Source organism: Oncorhynchus gorbuscha, linkage group LG19, assembly GCF_021184085.1.
Source record: "Oncorhynchus gorbuscha isolate QuinsamMale2020 ecotype Even-year linkage group LG19, OgorEven_v1.0, whole genome shotgun sequence".
NCBI classification, from domain to species: domain Eukaryota; kingdom Metazoa; phylum Chordata; class Actinopteri; order Salmoniformes; family Salmonidae; genus Oncorhynchus; species Oncorhynchus gorbuscha.
In genome coordinates this window covers 29,629,284-29,646,764 of record NC_060191.1, presented here as the reverse complement: position 1 = coordinate 29,646,764, position 17,481 = coordinate 29,629,284, and the positions used below count along the sequence as shown (strand labels likewise).

At 45.8% G+C, this 17,481-nt stretch overlaps 1 protein-coding gene across 1 annotated transcript in view; it reads left to right on the top strand.

Moving 5' to 3' along the window:
• LOC124005098 (inhibitor of Bruton tyrosine kinase-like) overlaps positions 1–17,481 on the top strand; it is a 40,005-nt gene that overhangs the window by 9,025 nt on the left and 13,499 nt on the right. The window contains 17 exon segments of the mRNA XM_046314030.1: positions 130–310; positions 2,468–2,591; positions 2,903–3,080; positions 3,405–3,558; positions 3,780–4,415; positions 5,250–5,336; positions 5,523–5,605; positions 5,897–5,934; positions 6,171–6,267; positions 6,704–6,805; positions 6,985–7,102; positions 12,986–13,046; positions 13,257–13,378; positions 13,580–13,695; positions 13,803–14,076; positions 14,152–14,406; positions 14,652–14,846. Coding sequence (XP_046169986.1) covers positions 130–310; positions 2,468–2,591; positions 2,903–3,080; positions 3,405–3,558; positions 3,780–4,415; positions 5,250–5,336; positions 5,523–5,605; positions 5,897–5,934; positions 6,171–6,267; positions 6,704–6,805; positions 6,985–7,102; positions 12,986–13,046; positions 13,257–13,378; positions 13,580–13,695; positions 13,803–14,076; positions 14,152–14,406; positions 14,652–14,846 — 2,821 coding nt within the window.

Below are 17,481 nucleotides of genomic sequence, written 5' to 3'. Positions count from 1 at the left end.
TGATGACTGGCACACCATAGCATAACATTGGTTTCCAATGACTTTGAAGTTAGAGCATATTAGTTGCCTTGGCTTATCATTCCCCTACCTTGACTTTATACGTGGTGATGGTTGACTTTTGACCTTTAGGCTACCTGTTGGACCCCAACGGGGAGAGGTGTGTGACCGCGCCTCGCCAGGTGTCTGCCCTCTACCACAAGGACGTCACCATCGCCATGGCAGTGGCCAGTAATGGGGCAACGTTGGTGGTGACAGAGAAGGGAGATGTCTACCTGCTAGCTGACTATCAGTGCAAGAAGTTGGCATCCAGGTGACTATACCGATAGTGGAGAAGTGACTACCAGGGTCACGGTTAATTCCATTTCATCTCAGGAAGTCAACTGCAATTCCAGTTTCTCATTGAGGAGAATTGGAATACACATTTCAGTTTACTTCCTGAATTGACCGAATTCCAAATAACATTTTCTTTATGAGGGAGAGATGACGTTGATCGAATTAGCATAATACAAAAATCCCCATTAAAAATAATTATCTTTAAGCTAGAGAGATCTGTTTTGCATTGGATGTGTCTCAATCCACCGCATCTGCCTATTTAACACTTCTGCATTTGCGGTGAAAGGTGACAGAGCTAGAGCGAAGTTTGTCAGACCATGAGACATCCTGAATATCGGTCTGGAGCACCCGACCTGTTTGGCCTACAAACTATTATGACCACTCGATGGAAATACGAGTCTCACGAACACGATGGTGTTTACTCTGCGACCCACACAAGTGCCGTCTGAAGTCAGTACAGCCAAACTCCCAACTTCTGTCTGTAGCGTCAGAACAGTTTGGGCTACATACTAATATGACCCCTCTGTGTGAAGGTGAGACTCTCATGAACACGTACATGTTGGTTGTTTTGCTCTCATTCATGAAAGTACACTACATGACCAAAAGTATGTGGACACCTGCTCGGCCAACATCTCATTCCAAAATCATTGGTATTAATATGGAGTTGGTCCCTGCTAAAACAGCCTCCGCTCTTCTGGGAAGGCTTTCCACTAGATGTTGGAGCGTTGCTGCGGGGACTTGCTTCCATTCAGCCACAAGCATTAGTGTGGTCGGGCACTGAAGTTGGGCGATTAGGCCTGGCTCGCATTCGGCGTTCTAATTCACCCCAAAGGTGTCCAATGGGGTTGAGGTCAGGGCTCTCAGCAGGCCAGTCAAGTTCCACACCTATCCCGACAAACCATTTCTGTATGGTCCTCGTTTTGTGCACGGAGTCATTGTCATGCTGAAGCAGGAATGGGCCTTTCGCAAAATGTTGCCACAAAGTTGGAAGCACAGAATCGTCTAGAATGTCATTGTATACTGTAGCGTTAAGATTTCTCTTCACTGGAACTAAGGGGTGTGGCCCGAACCATGAAAAACTGCCCAGACCATTATTCCTCCCCCACCTATCTTTACAGTTGGCACTAGGCATTGGGGGAGGTAGCGTTCTCCTGGTGTCCGTCGGACCGCCAGATGGTGAAGCGTGATTCATCACTCCAGAGAACGCGTTTACCACTGCTCCAGAGTCCAATGGTGGCGAGCTTTACACCACTCCAGCCGACGCTCGGCATTTCGCATGGTGATCTTAGGCTTGTGTGCGGATGCTCGGCCATGGAAACCCATTTCATGAAGCTCCCAAAGAACAGTTATTGTGCTGACATTGCTTCCAGAGGCAGTTTGGAACTCTGTAGTGAGTTTTGCAACCGAGGACAGACTATTTTGATTTTACACGCTATGTGCTTCAGCACTCACTGTTCCGTTCTGTGAGCTTGTGTGGCCTACCACTTTGCGACTTCACAATAACAGGACTTACAGTTGACCGGGGTAGCGCTAGCAGTGCTGAAATCTGACAACTGATTTGTTGGAAAGGTGGCATCCTATGACGGTGGCACGTTGAGTCACTGAGCATTTCAGTAAGGCCATTCTAATGCCAATGTTTGTCAATGATGATTGCATGTCTGTATGCTCAACTTTGTACTACTGTCGGCAACGGGTGGTTCTGAAATGGCGGAGTCCGCTAATTTATATGCGTGTCTACATGCATACACAAAAGTATGTATATGTGTAGTGCCATTAGAACATTTTTGTTACGTTACAGCCTTATTCTAAAATGGATGTAACCTTCTTTTCTTTTCATCTCTGCAATCTACAGACTACCCTATAATATGAAAGGTTTTTAGAAAGTTTAGCAAATTTATGAAAAACATTTTTTATACTTCAAGGGGTCTTAAAAATCAAATGATCATTGGTATGACCTTAAAACAATTCCATATAGCTTAGTAGTTACCCCCCTCCTGGCTTAAACAGGGCATAGACAATAATGGGTTAACAGGAGAGAGAGCGAGATATATGTGATGATCATTCTACTGTCACTCGCTCTTTAAAAAAAAATATATGTATTTATTTTTTCCCATGCCCGATGTTTCTCTTTCAGACAACTGAACATCCGGAAGGTCCTTGTGAGCGGAGGCAGTCTGGACCATCGTGTGGACCCCCAGGTCCTGAATGAGGGAGGGGGAGAGAAGGTGGCCATCCTGGCCCTGGATGAAGCTGGGAGGGTAAGGACCAGCTGGGTCCAATACATTGAAAAATACCAAATACTTAGTGGTGACGAGCTACAGTCATTTTGTTGGTGGATTCTTCATGTTCAAACGATTCACTCCATATGATCACCCCTCAAGCTGATGTGTTTGAGCCATTGATTATCTTATCCCGTTCTTTATTACTTAGTTTTTTTTCTGTTTGGATGATGATGTGTGTTGATCTATGTTTGTTCTATGCATTTGTTGTCACCACAGACTGACAATGCCTTTAATTGTCCCTCTGGATTACTAAAGTGCTATTGAATTGATTTCTCGCTCGCCGTCAGGTTTTTTGCTGGCGCTCAGTGGGCGGTTCGGTGAGACAATGCAGGTGGGCATACGGGCGCCAGGTGTTCATGTCAGACATCGCCCTGAGCAGGAACAACATGATGTTTGTCACACAGGAAGGGGAGGGCTTCAGCGGACAGTGGCACGGAGAGTACAGGAAGAGCGTGGAGAAGAAAGGTGAGTTGAGAAAATGGTTTACTCTCATAGCTCAGCGACGACACAATGATACTTCTGAGTACAACCAGTATTCTTTCACTTTCCTCGTTTACATGTATGGTGGATGATGAACTTCCATGAGGTATGGAAAAATAGTAAACAAGACTTTGATTCAAAAGTACTGTTTTGCACCCTTGAATGTAAGTAATGTGTACTATTTCTCTGTTCTTCAGGATGTTTATCATCCCAGCATAAATCAGAAGTTGTTTGGATTTGAATCATTGGGAAGTTAGAATCACTGCGTTTTGTCATTTTACTAAAGCATTTCTCCCTTCTGTGCTTTAGATGGGAGTGTGGAGGTGTGTGGTTACCCAGAGGGTGGAACTGTGTACGAGCGAATCCGCTTGGAGAAGCTCCCCTATGTCCACCGTGCGGTCAGCATCACCATGGACTCCAAGGGACGCAACTTTGGAGTGCTGCAGTCTGACCCTAAAACCAGGTACCGTTCCTCTGTGTGTTGTCGCACCTTTTTTAAACATTTGAACAGTGTCTTTATTAGGCCACACTGTAACAAAATGTTTTTGAAATGGACAATAAGTGTTTGTTGGGAAGTTCAGATAGTACATCCCTGTTTAACTACGTTTTGGAGCATTTCGTGCCTAGTGAACATGACCCTGATTCGTGAACAAAATGTCTGATCTCTGTCCTTCCCCCACCCAGCCTGTTTGAGATTCCCAGCGTATCTCCCTCCTCCTTCTCCCAACACTTCCGGGGCCTGCTGGAGGAAGCGGACGAGACGGACAGCATCCACGACTTGACACTGCAGGCTGGAGACCGCACCTTCCCCGCCCACAAGTACCTCCTGTCCATGAGGTCCGAGTTCTTCAGGAAGCAGCTGGTGCCTGACGGGGGGGAGGTTGACTGGGAGGTAAGGAGGAGCGAGGATGCGGTGGGCTGTGACCTGCTGGTGGTGGAGACTGTGAGCCCTGATATGCTGGAGCAAGTCCTGAAGTTCATCTACACCGACTCCTGTGATCTGCTGGTGCAGGGTCACCGGCCTCGAGTCTTCGGTCAGAACCAGAATCAACAGGGCCCGGAGCAGGAGCAGCTGATCAGCAGCCTGCAGGACCTGGGCTTCCATGAGGGCAACCTGAGGGACCGCTTGGCCCTGGAAGTGTACCGCTCGCTGACCCCATCGGCCGGAGGGGACGGAGACAAGCCCAAAAGCAAGGGCACCAAGCCTGGGAAAAAAGGCAAGGGAGGCAAGGCGGGCGCTGGAGAGGGAGGAAGAGTCAACCCGGTCAAGACCTTACAGGGCGTGGCCAAGAAGCTCGGCATGGGGAGTCTGTCGGCACGGTGAATACTGAGTTGGTTATGATTGTTGTCCCCAACGATGAAATCGGGTAGTGGACTGTGGGTCGGTCCGTTCGTACGTTTGTCACACGCGATATATCTCAGACCGCAGTGGCCCGATTTTTGACAACTTGGGTGAATGATGCATCTTACCATTGAGAGCTGGCATTTACAAAATTATATTGATTGGCCAGATGGTGGTGCTATAACATGTGATTAGGTTTTTAAGATAGCTTAATGACCATCTGATTTGGGATTTTAGGACCCCTGTAGGTGTATATATTTTCAAATATTTGATGAAACATTGAATTTGGGCTTCTGTTATTAGCCAGCCTTAAACGCATTGAATAACATGTTCATACGTGGCACAACCGAATGTCCAACAATGTATCAAAAGGAAGTATGGTTTGAGGTGTCTAAAGGTTTCATGTGTAACCCTTGGCCCATTAAATCCTATTCATTTAAATTCATTTTTTTTTAACCTTGAGACTAGTCTTGTGACGCTTGTGTTCTCCGTTTTACTCTGACGCCCACGTTTGTAAGAGAATTTTGATGGTGGGGTCCTTTTAGTTTGTAGCTCAAACAGTTCGGACTTGTCAGAAGTGTTTGTGTTTGAGACATGAGACTAGTCCTGTGAAGCTTGTGGGTGTTGTAGAGTAAAACCAAGAACACATTTTGTGTTCAAATAGTTTCTAGCCACAGCTGTTGGGCACTGCAGACGTTTCGTGAGAGAACCGATTTTTCGGCATGTCTCCTGGTCTGACAAACACCACCGGGGGGGGTGTTATTAACATGTTATAACCCGTAGTGTATTTTGTTAAATACATTTTATTATAGTTTGGATGGAGTGCAGTATGACAACGGGAAGATCAATGTAGTGCTTAAGATGACGGCCAACAAGCCACGATATAACCAGAAAAAGTGGTGAGTAAAATTTCCGCGTGGCAGATTAACTGAGACAATGTTGTGTTCATAGAAAGATAATTACTAGAATGGTCATTCCTATTCAAGTCAATGTTGTGTGTGTCGTTATCAGAAAACCAGGGTAGTAAAATATCAAAGCGGAGATCTTGTTCCCAGTCTAAGCTGTATCTCTGTCCCCCCCCCAAGCTCTTACCACTGTGATGTCACTCTGAGGTCTGAGGATGGCAAGGAGTTCCCCTGTCACAAGTGTGTGCTGTGTGCCAGACTTGGTGAGCTACTATGTGTCAACATATTGTTGCGTTTCTTGGAGTTTGAGGGGTGAACTGTGGGTTTAGGTTATTTAAGGTTGTAGACATCTGACACTAGAGTGGCCAGTCATTTGTTAAAGCCGTGGGACCAGTTTTCGGTACACAGATTAAACCTAGCCCTGGACTAAAATCATGCTCAATGGAGAATCTCAATTGAAAATGATTTTTAATTAAGGAGTAAGATGTGTCTGGGGGATGATTTGTGGACATTTCTTAGTGGCAGTTCTATTGTAAACATGTCATGTGTTTCAGAGTACTTCCACAGTATGCTGGGGAACCCCTGGATAGAGGTATGTTATGTTTTGTCTTTGATGTTATTTCATGTTTATCAATCCATAGTAGTTTTTACAATTGATAAAATATCTGTTTGTTGCTGGCAATTGGAGGTCTTGCTCATTGTACACTAAAGCTTAATTTTAATATTGCCAGAAGTAACCGTTGGCTCTGAAAACATTGTCTCACATTGTGCTTGAGTAAGTGTGCTGCTACTTGTGATGGTGATGTAGTTGTTGTGTGCCCCCCACAGGCCACTTCTTGTAGTGCCCTAGAGATGCCCACCAGCTCAGAGATACTGCAGGTCATCCTAGAATATGTCTACACTGACGAGTCTCCCACTATCAAAGGTACAGGACACACCAGGTCATGCATATACAACCTGTACACACACACACACACACACACACACACACACACACACACACACACACACACACACACACACACACACACACACACACACACACACACACACACACACACACACACACACACACACACACACACACACACACACACACACACACACACACACTCAGTGAAAAATGTTTTGGAACTATGGATGGAAATGAGCTTTCTTGCTAACTTGGGTACATAAACATTGACTCTGTAATGTTGATAAATGTGCACTGTCCCTGTCAAAGAAGTAAATAAAATAAATATTGAGTTAAAAATAAGTCTACCACGTGGCTACCCCTAATAATATTTACGAACCTCATGTTGACTTTGAACTTGATGCACAAGGTAGTTGGAAGCTAAAAGTCTGTCTCTATCCACTTCCAGAGTCTCTCAATGTGGAGTTTGTCTGCAACGTGTTGGTGGTGGCCGATCAGCTTCTCATCACCCGACTGAAGGAGATGTGTGAGGTGGCCATCACTGAGAACCGTATGTCCTCTCATCTTCCCTCTGTCTTCTTAGCCCTCTCTGCTCTCCTCCCATGCCTCTGTCCTCCTCTCTTTCTCTCCTGCCTGTCAACATGTCAAACAGCTTTGTCTTGAAAATCACCTGTGTGAGAGCACTGTCCTGTTTGTTTTAAAAAATGGCTTCCTCTTCTGTCTCCTCAGTGACGCTGAAGAACGCTGCGGAGCTGCTGCAGTTTTCTGCCATGTACAACGCTGAGCAGCTCAAACTGTCCTGCATCCAGTTCATCGTGCACAACATGGCTGCTCTGCTCGAGTCCAAGTGAGTGTGTGTATAAAGTACATTCTGAAAGTATTCGGACGACTCTACTTTTCCCACATTTTATTATGTTACAGCCTTATTTTAAAAATTTATTATGAGGTAAGCAACACTGAAGCATGCACGAGAGCACCAGCTGTTCTGGATGACTGTGATAACGCTCTCGGTAGCAGATTCGATCAAAACCTTTAAACAGGTCAACATTCACACAGCCGCTGGGCCAGGCGGATTACCAGAACTTGTACTGAAAGCATGCGCGGACCAACTGGCAAGTGTCTTCACTGGCATTTTCAACCTCTCCCTGACCGAGTCTGTAATGCCTAAATGTTTCAAGCAGACCACCATAGTCCCTGTGCCCAAGGAAGCGAAGGTAACCTGCCTAAATGATTACCGCCCCGTGGCACTCAAGTCGGTAGCCATGAAGTTCTTTGAAAGGCTGGTCATGGCTCACAACATCCACCCTTCACCCACTCAATTTGCATACCTCCCCAACAGATCCACAGATGGCGCAATTTAAATTGCACTCCACACTGTCCTTTCTCACCTGGACAAAAGGAACACCTATGTGAGAATGCTGTTCATCGACTACAGCTTAACGTTCAACACCACAAAGCTCATCACTAAGCGAAGGACTCTGGGACTAAACACCTCCCTCTGCAACTGGATCCTGGACTTCCTGATGTGCTGCCCCCAGGTGGTAATGATGAGACTGCCTATAGGGAGGAGGTCAGAGAACTGGCAGTGTGGTGCCAGGACAACAACCTCTCCCTCAATGTGAGCAAGGCAAAGGAGCTGATTGTGGACTACAGGAATGGCGGGCCAAACCGGCCCCCATTCAACATCGACGGGGCTGTAGTGAAGCAGGTCGAGTTTCAAGACCCTTGGTGTCCACATCACCAATTAACTATCATGGTCCAAACATACCAAGACCGTTGTGAAGAGGGCACGACAACTTTTTACCCCTCAGGAGACTGAAATGATTTGGCATGGGCCCCCAGATCCTCAAAAGGTTCTACAGCTGCACCATTGAGAGCGTCCTTACCGGTTGTATCACCGACTTGTATGGTAACTGCTCGGCATCTGACCATAAGACGCTACAGAGGGTGGTGCGAACGTCCCAGATCATCACTGGCGCCAAGCTTTCTGGCGTCCAGGACCAATATAATAGGCTGTGTCAGAGGAAAGCCCATTAGAATTGTCAGACTTCAGTCACTTAAGTCAGACTTTTCTCTGCCACCGCACGGCAAGTGGTTCCAGAGCACCAAGTGTAGGACCACAAGGCTCCTCGACAGCTTCTAACCCCAAGCCATTAGGCTGCTGAACAATTCATAAAAATGTCCACCGGACAAAAATGCCCACCTACATATACAGATTACCTCAACTAGCCTGTACCCCCGCACACTGACTCTGTACCGGTGCCCCCTGTATATAGTCTCGTTATTATCATTCTTACTGTGTTTGTATTACTTTTTATCTTAGCCTACTGGGAAAATATTTTCTTCTTGAACTGCACTCTTGGTTAAGGGCTTGTAACTAAGCATTTCATGGTAAAATCAACACTTGTTGTATTCGGCGCATGTGGCAAATGGTTTGATTTAGATTTCTTCCATCTTTCTCTGCAGATCCTCTCAAGCTCTGTCAGGTTGGATGGGGAGCGGTTTTCAAATCAAATAATTTTGTTGGTCACACACACATGGTTAGTAGATGTTGTTGCGAGTGTAGCAGTGCTTGTGCTTCTAGTTCCGACAGTGCAGCAATATCTAACAAGTAATCTTAACAATTCCACCACTACCTAATACACACATCTAAGTAAAGGAATGGAATAAGAATATATGGATGAGCAGTGACAGAGCGGCATAGGCAAGATGCAATAAAATACTGTACATATGAGATGAGTAATGTAAGATGTGTAAACATCATTATTAATAAAGTGACTAGTGATCCATTTGTTAGTGGCCAATGATTTCAAGACCATGTAGGCAGCAACCTCTGTTAGTGATGGCTGTTCAACAATCTGATGGCCTTGAAACAGAAGCTTTGATGTGCCTGTACTGACCTCACCTTCTGGATGGTAGCTTGGTGAACAGTGGTTGTTCTTGGTCTTTTTGACCTACCTGTGACATCTGGTGCTGTAGGTGTCCCGGAAGGCAGGTAGGTTGCCCCCGGTAATGTGTTGTGTAAACTGCACCACCCTCTGGAGAGCCCTGCGATTGAGGGTGGTGCAGTTGCCGTACCAGGTGGTGATACAGCCCGACAGGATGCTCTCAATTGTGCATCTGTAAAAGTTAGTCAGGGTTTTATGTGCCTAGCCAAATTTCTTCAGCCTCCTGAGGTTGAGGCGATGTTGCCCCTTCACCACACTGTCTGTGTGGGTGGACCATTTCAGTTTGTCTGTGATGTGTACGCTGAGGAACTTTAAAAAAAACTTTCCACCTTCTCCACTGCTGTCCCTTCGAAGTGGATAGGAGGGTGCTCCCTCTGATGTTTCCTGAAGTCCACGATCATCTCCTTTGTTTTGTTGACGTTGAGTGAGCGGTTGTTTTCCTAACACCACACTGAGTGCCCTCACCTCCCTGTAGGCTGTCTCGTCTTTGATGGAAATCAAGCCCACTACTGTTGTCGTCTTCAAACTTGATGATTGAGTTGGAGGCATGTGTGGCCACGCGGTCGTGGGTGAACAGGGAGCACAGGAGGGGGATGAGGACGCACTGTTGTGGGGCCCCAGTGTAGAGGATCAGCGAAGTGGAGATGTTGTTTCCTACCTTCACCACCTGGGGTCAGCCCGTCAGGAAGTCCAGGACACTATCACACAGGGTGGGGTTGAAACCCAGAGTCTCAAGCATAATGATGAGTTTGGAGGGTACCATGGTGTTGAATGCTGAGCTGTAGTCAATGAACAGCATTCTTAAATAGGTATTCCTATTGTCCAGATGGGATAGGGCTGTGTGATGGCGATTGCATAGTCTGTGGACCTATTGCGGTGGGTCTCGGTTGACTGGTAAAGTGGAGGTGATATGATCCTTGACTAGTCTCAATCACTTCAGTTCTCTCCAGAGATGTTCAAGTCCAGGCTCTGGTTGGGCTACTCGAGGACATTGAGACTTGTCCTGAAGCCACTCCTGTGTTGTCTGAGAACATGCTCCAGAGCACTCAGGATTTCATCAAGGATCTCTCTCTAATTTGCTCCGTTCATCTTTCCCTTTATCCTAACTAGTCCCCCAGTCCCTGCCACTGAAAAACATCCCCACAGCATGATGCTGCCACTACCATGCTTCACCATATGGATGGTGTCAGGTTTCCTCCAGATGTGACACTTTGTATTCAGGCCAAAGAGTTCATTTAGGTTTCATCAGACCAAAGCATCTTGTTTCTCATGGCCTGAGTCCTTTTGGCTCCAAGCAGGCTGTCTTGTGCCTTCTTATTGTGGGGTGGCCACTCTACCATAAAGGTCTGATTGGTGGAGTGCTGCAGAGATAGTTGCCCATCTGGAAGGTTCTCCAATCTCCACAGAGGAACTCTGGGGCTCTGTCAGAGTGACCATTGGGTTCTTGGTCACCTGCCTGACCAAGGCTTTTCTCCCCTGATTGCTCAGTTTGGCTGGGCGGCCAGCTCTAGGACGAGTCTTGGTGGTTCCAAACTTCTTGCATTTAAGAATGGAGGCCACTGTGTTCTTGGGGACCTTCAATGCTGCATGAATATTTTTGTATCCTTCCCCAGATCTGTTCCTCAATACAATCTTGTCTTGCGCTCTACTGACAATTCCTTCGACCTCATGGCTTGGTTTTTGCTCTGACATGCTCTGTCAACTGTGGGACCTTAAATAGACAAATTCTTTATGGATCTGTGTTAGGAAGTGCAGCTCAGTTTACGAGTCGTTTTGTGGGCAGTGTGCACAGAGCTTGTCTTCTCTTGAGAGCCAGGTATGCCTATGGTGTCCTTCCTCAATAGCTATACTCACCGAGTCTGTACATAGTCAAAGCATTCCTTAAGTTTGGGTCAGTCACAGTGGTCAGGTAATCTGCCACTGTGTACTCTATTTAGGGCCAAATGGCATTCTAGTTTGCTCTCGTTCAAGTGTCTTTTTTTGTCTCAATTGTTTGGGTCTAATTGCTGTCCAGCTTGCTTAGGGGACTCTTCTCCAGGTTCCTCTCTTTGTAGGTGATGGCCATGTTTTGGAAGGTTCTGGAATCACTTCATTTTAGGTGGTTGTAGAATTTAACCTCTCTTTTCTGGATTTTGATTATTAGTGGGTATCGGCCTAATTCTGCTCTGCGTGCATTATTTGGTGTTTTGCATTGTACACAGAGGTTATTTTTGAATAAGTGATTCAAATATTTTTAGCCAGATCCTAATTGGCATGTTGCATTTTTATGTTCCTTCTCAGATTTGTGGAAGTTAACTGTGGCGCTGATGTTTGGGCTGAGGTATGTTTAGGCCTTTCAGGTTATGTCGATATAGGACTCGTTTTACTCTGGATAAAGATACTTTTGTACCTGTTTCCTCTAGCATCTTCAGAAGGTCCTTTGCTTGCACTTTTCACACCAAAGTATGTTCATCTCTAGGAGACGGAACGCGTCTCCTTCCTGAGTGGTATGACAGCTGCGTGGTCCCATGGTGTTTATACTTGTATACTATTGTTTGTACAGATGAACGTGGTACCTTCAGGCATTTGGAAATTGCTCCCAAGGATGAACCAGACTTGTGGAGGTCTACAATTGTTTTTCTGAGATCTTGGTTGATTTCTTTTGATTTTCCCATGATGTCAAGTAAAGAGGCCCTGAGTTTGAAGGTAGCCCTTGAAATACATCCACAGGTACACCTCCAATTGACTCAAATGATGTCAATTAGCCTATCAGAAGCTTCTAAAGCCATGACATCATTCTCTGGAATTTTCCAAGCTGTTTAAAGTCAGTCAACGTAGTGCATGTAAACTTCTGACCCACTCAAATTGTGATACAGTGAATTATAAATTAAATAATCTGTTTGTAAACAATTGTTGGAAAAATTACTCGTCATGCACAAAGTAGATGTCCTAACCGACTTGCCAAAACTATAGTTTGTTAATAAGAAATTTGTGGAGTGGTTGAAAAATGAGTTTTAATGACTCTGACTTCAACTGTGTGTGTGTGTGTTGAAGAGGGTTGGGCTTAAGCTGCATCCCTGTCTCACCCCATGGCTCTGTGGATAGAAATTGTTTTTGTTGTTGTTGCCAAATGTTAATCCACGCTTGTTGTTTGTGTACATGGATTTCATAATGTGTTTTTTTTTCTTTTTTTCCCAACACCACTTTCCATCCATTTCTATATCAAGTTTTAATTAACAAAGCATGAGAACACTTTGCTTTTGCTTTTTTAGGGTGTGCTGGGTGAATACTTGGTCTGTCCTATGGTAATTTGTTAAAATGCCAATTTGATATTTGCTCAGTACATTGTTTTCACTGAGGAAATGTACTTGTCTGCTGTTAATGATAATGAAGAAGATTTTCCCAAGGTTCCATGGTAGTTACTGGGTCAAATTTGTCTCCACTTTTGTGGATTGGGGGGGGGTTCCACATATTGAGGATACCATCTACACCACAGGTCTTTTTTGGGGTGGAGGGTTTATTTTGTCTTGTAAGTTCATTCAATGTAATTGGAGAATCCAGTGGGTTCTGGTAGTCTTTTAATAGTTGATTATAAGATTTGTATTTGATCATGTATATGTTTCTGCTGGTTCTTTGTTGTAGGGCCAAAAAGATTGGAGAAGTGGTTTACCCATATCTCAGTTTTGGATAGATAACACTAAACAAACAAGAGTTTTCTAATTTTCCCAGATGAGGCAAAACTATGGATTCTTCTTCTTCGAGAGTCTCTCTCTGTTTTTATATATCCTTATCTCTCTCTTCAGAGCGCTGGATATCCTGAGTGATGACGTGCTGGTGGAGCTCTCTGCCTCTTACAGGAGGATGGTGAGTAATTTCCCCTTTGTGCCGTGACCGTACCTGCATCATCTGTATAGTGCGATACCTGGCATATGTTCAGTAGGGGAACTCAACAGAAAATGAAAATAGGCATTGTTATTGGAGGGTTTCTCAGTCCCTCCCTGTTTCACTCGTTTTCTTCCATGTGATTCTAACTGAACATGACTGTTGGTTCTGATTAACTGACCTTCCTGTCAGATTCCGGCCATGCAGAAGCGACTGATCACGCCTTACCCAGACGCCCCGGACCTCACTGTGTACGAGGGCATGGACTCTTCATTCAGCGCTGAAGCTGACGCTGAACTAGACTACTCCTGCAGGTACTATGACATCTATCAAACTACTATACAACACTGGCTGCATCTCATTCCAGAAGTTGCTTGTTCACTCCCTGGCATGAATGAGATGGGACTGAATTGGTGCTGAAAATAGGTTGCAATGTTTTGGATTGAAATGCATCCAGCCAGTAACCTCCCTAACACTTGAACCGTGGCCGAATTTGTTTCTCTTCCTCCTCTCAGGGACACTCTGTTGAAGAAGGCCAAGTTGAAGGCCAAAAGAAAACCTAGGCGACGCTCCGACAGCTCAGGGGGTTACACCCTTTCTGGGGGTTACATCCAGAGCCCACCTGCTGCAGGTAGAACACACACACACACACACACACTCTTTATCACGGCACACAATAATTATTTCCTTTAGTTGGAGTTGGGCTGATATGAATTATGATACACCGTCTCTTCTCAGTCCTCTCTCCCAGCCTGGTCAAGTCAGGAAAGACCAACTCTGTGGAGTCTCTGCAGGAGCTGATGACATCTGACTCTGAGGGCAGCTACAAGGATGTGCGCAGCCCCCGAAACCTCCAGAGTCCCGTGTTCCATGACAGGCCCGAGGAGGGGAGGGCTGAAGGAGGTCCCAGGTTGAAGACGCCCCCCAGCACCACCGCCACCATGCGGAACGGCCTCCCCGCCGTGCCCCCAAAGAGTTCTGTTCCAGAGCACATCCCCAAGGTCACAGCCAGGTGAGCCAGGTCACTGTGGACCAGGTCAGGGTTCAGGGGTGGAACTGTATGTGACCTTGTGTCTTCTCTCTCCAGTCCTGCTCTGTCACGTCCTGTCTTGGATATCAGGGCCATCCTGGATATGGAAGCCAGCTCAAAGACTCAAAGTCTCAGAGCCACTCCCAAAAGTCCTGTCAGTGTTGGCAGCAGTAGCAAGCAGTCCCCTCTCCCAGCCAAGCTTTCCCAGAAACAGAGGAAGATGATCGCCATGGCAACCAAGGAGGGCAGTGCGGAGTGTGCCCTATCCAAATCGCCACCTGTCATTACTCCCTCAAAGAATGTGAAAGCATGGTAAGCCCCCCTCCATAAGGAATGCTCCTGATATCAGAGCCAGCACAGAAGGTTGGTGAGAAAATCCCTATGTAATAGAGTAGGTCCTCTCCCGGTCTCATTTGTGTTGAATGTTTCATGTACAAATACAGAATCTGCGTATTCCCTCAGCTGTTAGTGAAAGTAGTGCTTTTTAATGCGCTGAATTAGTACTTTTGATTCATCAAATGTTGTTGAATATGGTTCCACCTCCCTTCTCTCCTCAGGGCCACTCCGGTCCAGACACCCCCTTCGTCTCGAGCTTTCCGGGACCTCCTGGTGGAGGAGGAGAGCCTGGACAGGAACGGGAGGCCAGGGTCCCCGGGAAAGCCAGTTGCTCAGGGGCCTCCGTTCTCTGCTGCCAGGAGGGTCAACTTCAAATGTACTGCTAAGCTTCCCAGCGAGCCAGAGAGACCTGCTGGGTAAGACTGTGTGCACACAGACACGCACAGATACGCAGTCGGTCATATTTTATGTTAGTTGTCACCAACACACATACAGAAGTGTGTGTGTGTATATATCACACACACACACACACACACACACACACACACACACACACACACACACACACACACACACACACACACACACACACACACACACACACACACACTAGAGGAGTACACTAGCATGTATGGCCAAGGGATGAATGCCCTTATGGCCGATGAATCAATGAACTATCACTCTACCCTAAAGTACCAGTGTTGTCCACTAGATGTCTCTAGTATGTCGCCATGCTCACGCAGATTCCTGTTTCTATTAAAGACAGGAATCTGACACGCACTAACAGCTCTACTAGCATCAATGTCAGTTGGTTACCTTGGTGATGCACAACTTCGTTGTAGTAAGAAGATAGTGAAGCTTGAATCTATGGTTATTGTGCCATAATTAGGCCTATGTTATAGCTGATGGTTTAACCATACAGGATTTAGTTCAGTCTGTGTGCGGTATCTCTTTAGAATAAACATAGTCACTAAGAAAGTGGCAAGTGACTTTCTCTGGTTATTCCCAGTTATTCCAAAGGGAAGCAGACGAAAGAAAGAATAAGGATTTGGAGGATTATGTTAAGCTTCCCGGCTAGTCCGGGAAACCAGTCCTGAGTCTGGTTTGCTTGAGCAGGTGCATCGGAAATGTTCAAATGTTATTGGAAGGTAAGAAGCTCCTGCACACTGGGCGTGCAATGTATCACCTTTATTGATGTCTAAAAGCTCTGATGAGATTGCAACAACAATAAGCATAGCCTTCTCTACATACACTCTCGTGAAACTCCTGCCAACATGGGTGCAAAGTGATCTATGCAGATGCACAGATGGCACAAAAAAAACGCTGAACCGGTCATTGTTTTAGCGAGAGGAAAATATCGCCCGAACTCCCTTCGCTAAGCACTCCTCTGAATTCTGGGCAACCAATCGCAGCACTCCAATGGCTAGCAACTGTCGTTGAGTCTGACACCTCAGACAAGCTCATGAACACATGAAAGCCAATGGGGAAAAACAGAGATTTATATAAATAAATATATGTTTTGAATGGCTAAATAACAATATACCAGGGGTACTTGCCACTGTGTTTCCTGAAATGCAGAGGCTCTTGGAATATTTTGCTAATACGAAATTATACTTTGTTAGTGTAACAGTATAGCTTCCGTCCCTCTCCTCGCCCAAACCTGGGCTCGAACCAGGGACCCTCTGCACACATCAACAGTCACCCTCAAAGCATTGTTACCCCATCGCTCCACAAAAGCCACGGCCCTTGCAGAGCAAAGGGAACCACTGAAACGCTATTAGCGCGCACCACCGCTAACTAGCTAGCCATTTCACATCGGTTACACTCACCCCCCTTTTGACCTCCTCGTTTTCCGCAGCAACCAGTGATCCGGGTCAACAACATCAATGTAACAGTAACTTTAGTCCGTCCCCTCGCTCGAACCAGGGACCCTCTGCACACATCAACAGTCACCCTCGAAGCATCGTTACCCATCACTCCACAAAATCCGCGGCCCTTGCAGAGCAAGGGGAACCACTACTTCAAGGTCTCAGAGCGCGTGATGTCACCGATCGAAACACTATTAGCGCGCACCACCACTAGCTAGCCATTTCACATCGGTTACATTAGCTCAACTGGTTAGCTACGGGCTCTCTCATTGAGCTCCAAACTTTGCTAACGCTGCCTAGCTTGCTAACTACTTAACTTTCTCATAGTTAGCTTGCTAAATTGGCTATATTAGGAATATCATTTCTGCTGTCGACATTGGCAAAATATTTGAGAACTTATTAGTAGGGATGCACGATGTATCGGTGAACATATTGGAATCGGACGATATTAGCTAAAAATGCCAACATTGGTATCGGCTGATGTCTAGTTTAACGCCCCAATGTGCAAAACTGATGTGAAACCTGACGTGCATACCTACATGATGTAATAACGCCACGTAAAAGGTTGCGCTATACGTGCAACACAGCATTCCTAAACTAGCCCACAATGTCTGCTGTGTGGCTTGAGCAGTCAAAGTCGAGCAGTCATTTGAAAAAGTAACAAACTTTCTGGGGCGGCAGGGTAGCCTAGTGGTTAGAGTGTTGGACTAGTAACCGAAATAAGAATTTGTTCTTAACTGACTTGTCTAGTAAAATAAAGGTAAAATAAAAAAAATAAAAAAAAGGTGAAATCCATTAAAGCCAAGATAATGAAATTCATTGCCCTTGACAATCAACCGTTCTGTCGTGGGTGATGTTGGCTTTCGCCGACTGGTCGAGCGCCGGTACACACTACCAAGTGCGCTATTTTTCAGATGTTGCCATACCGGAGTTACACAGTAATAGCGTCACGACATAATACTATGGAATGCCATTTGGGTCTTTGCGTGTTTAAAAAGATACAGTAGCACTGTCAAATATGTACAAAAGTCTACAAACGCTTCCCAAGAATGTTGTGCTTAAAATACCGCGTTGGTAATAAAGCATAATTTGTTCGACCGCAACTTCTGGGGTATCTAACTTTAGCTTGGTACCTAGCTAGCACCAATACAACCAGCCTGAAAACAAGGAACAGTAGAACCTG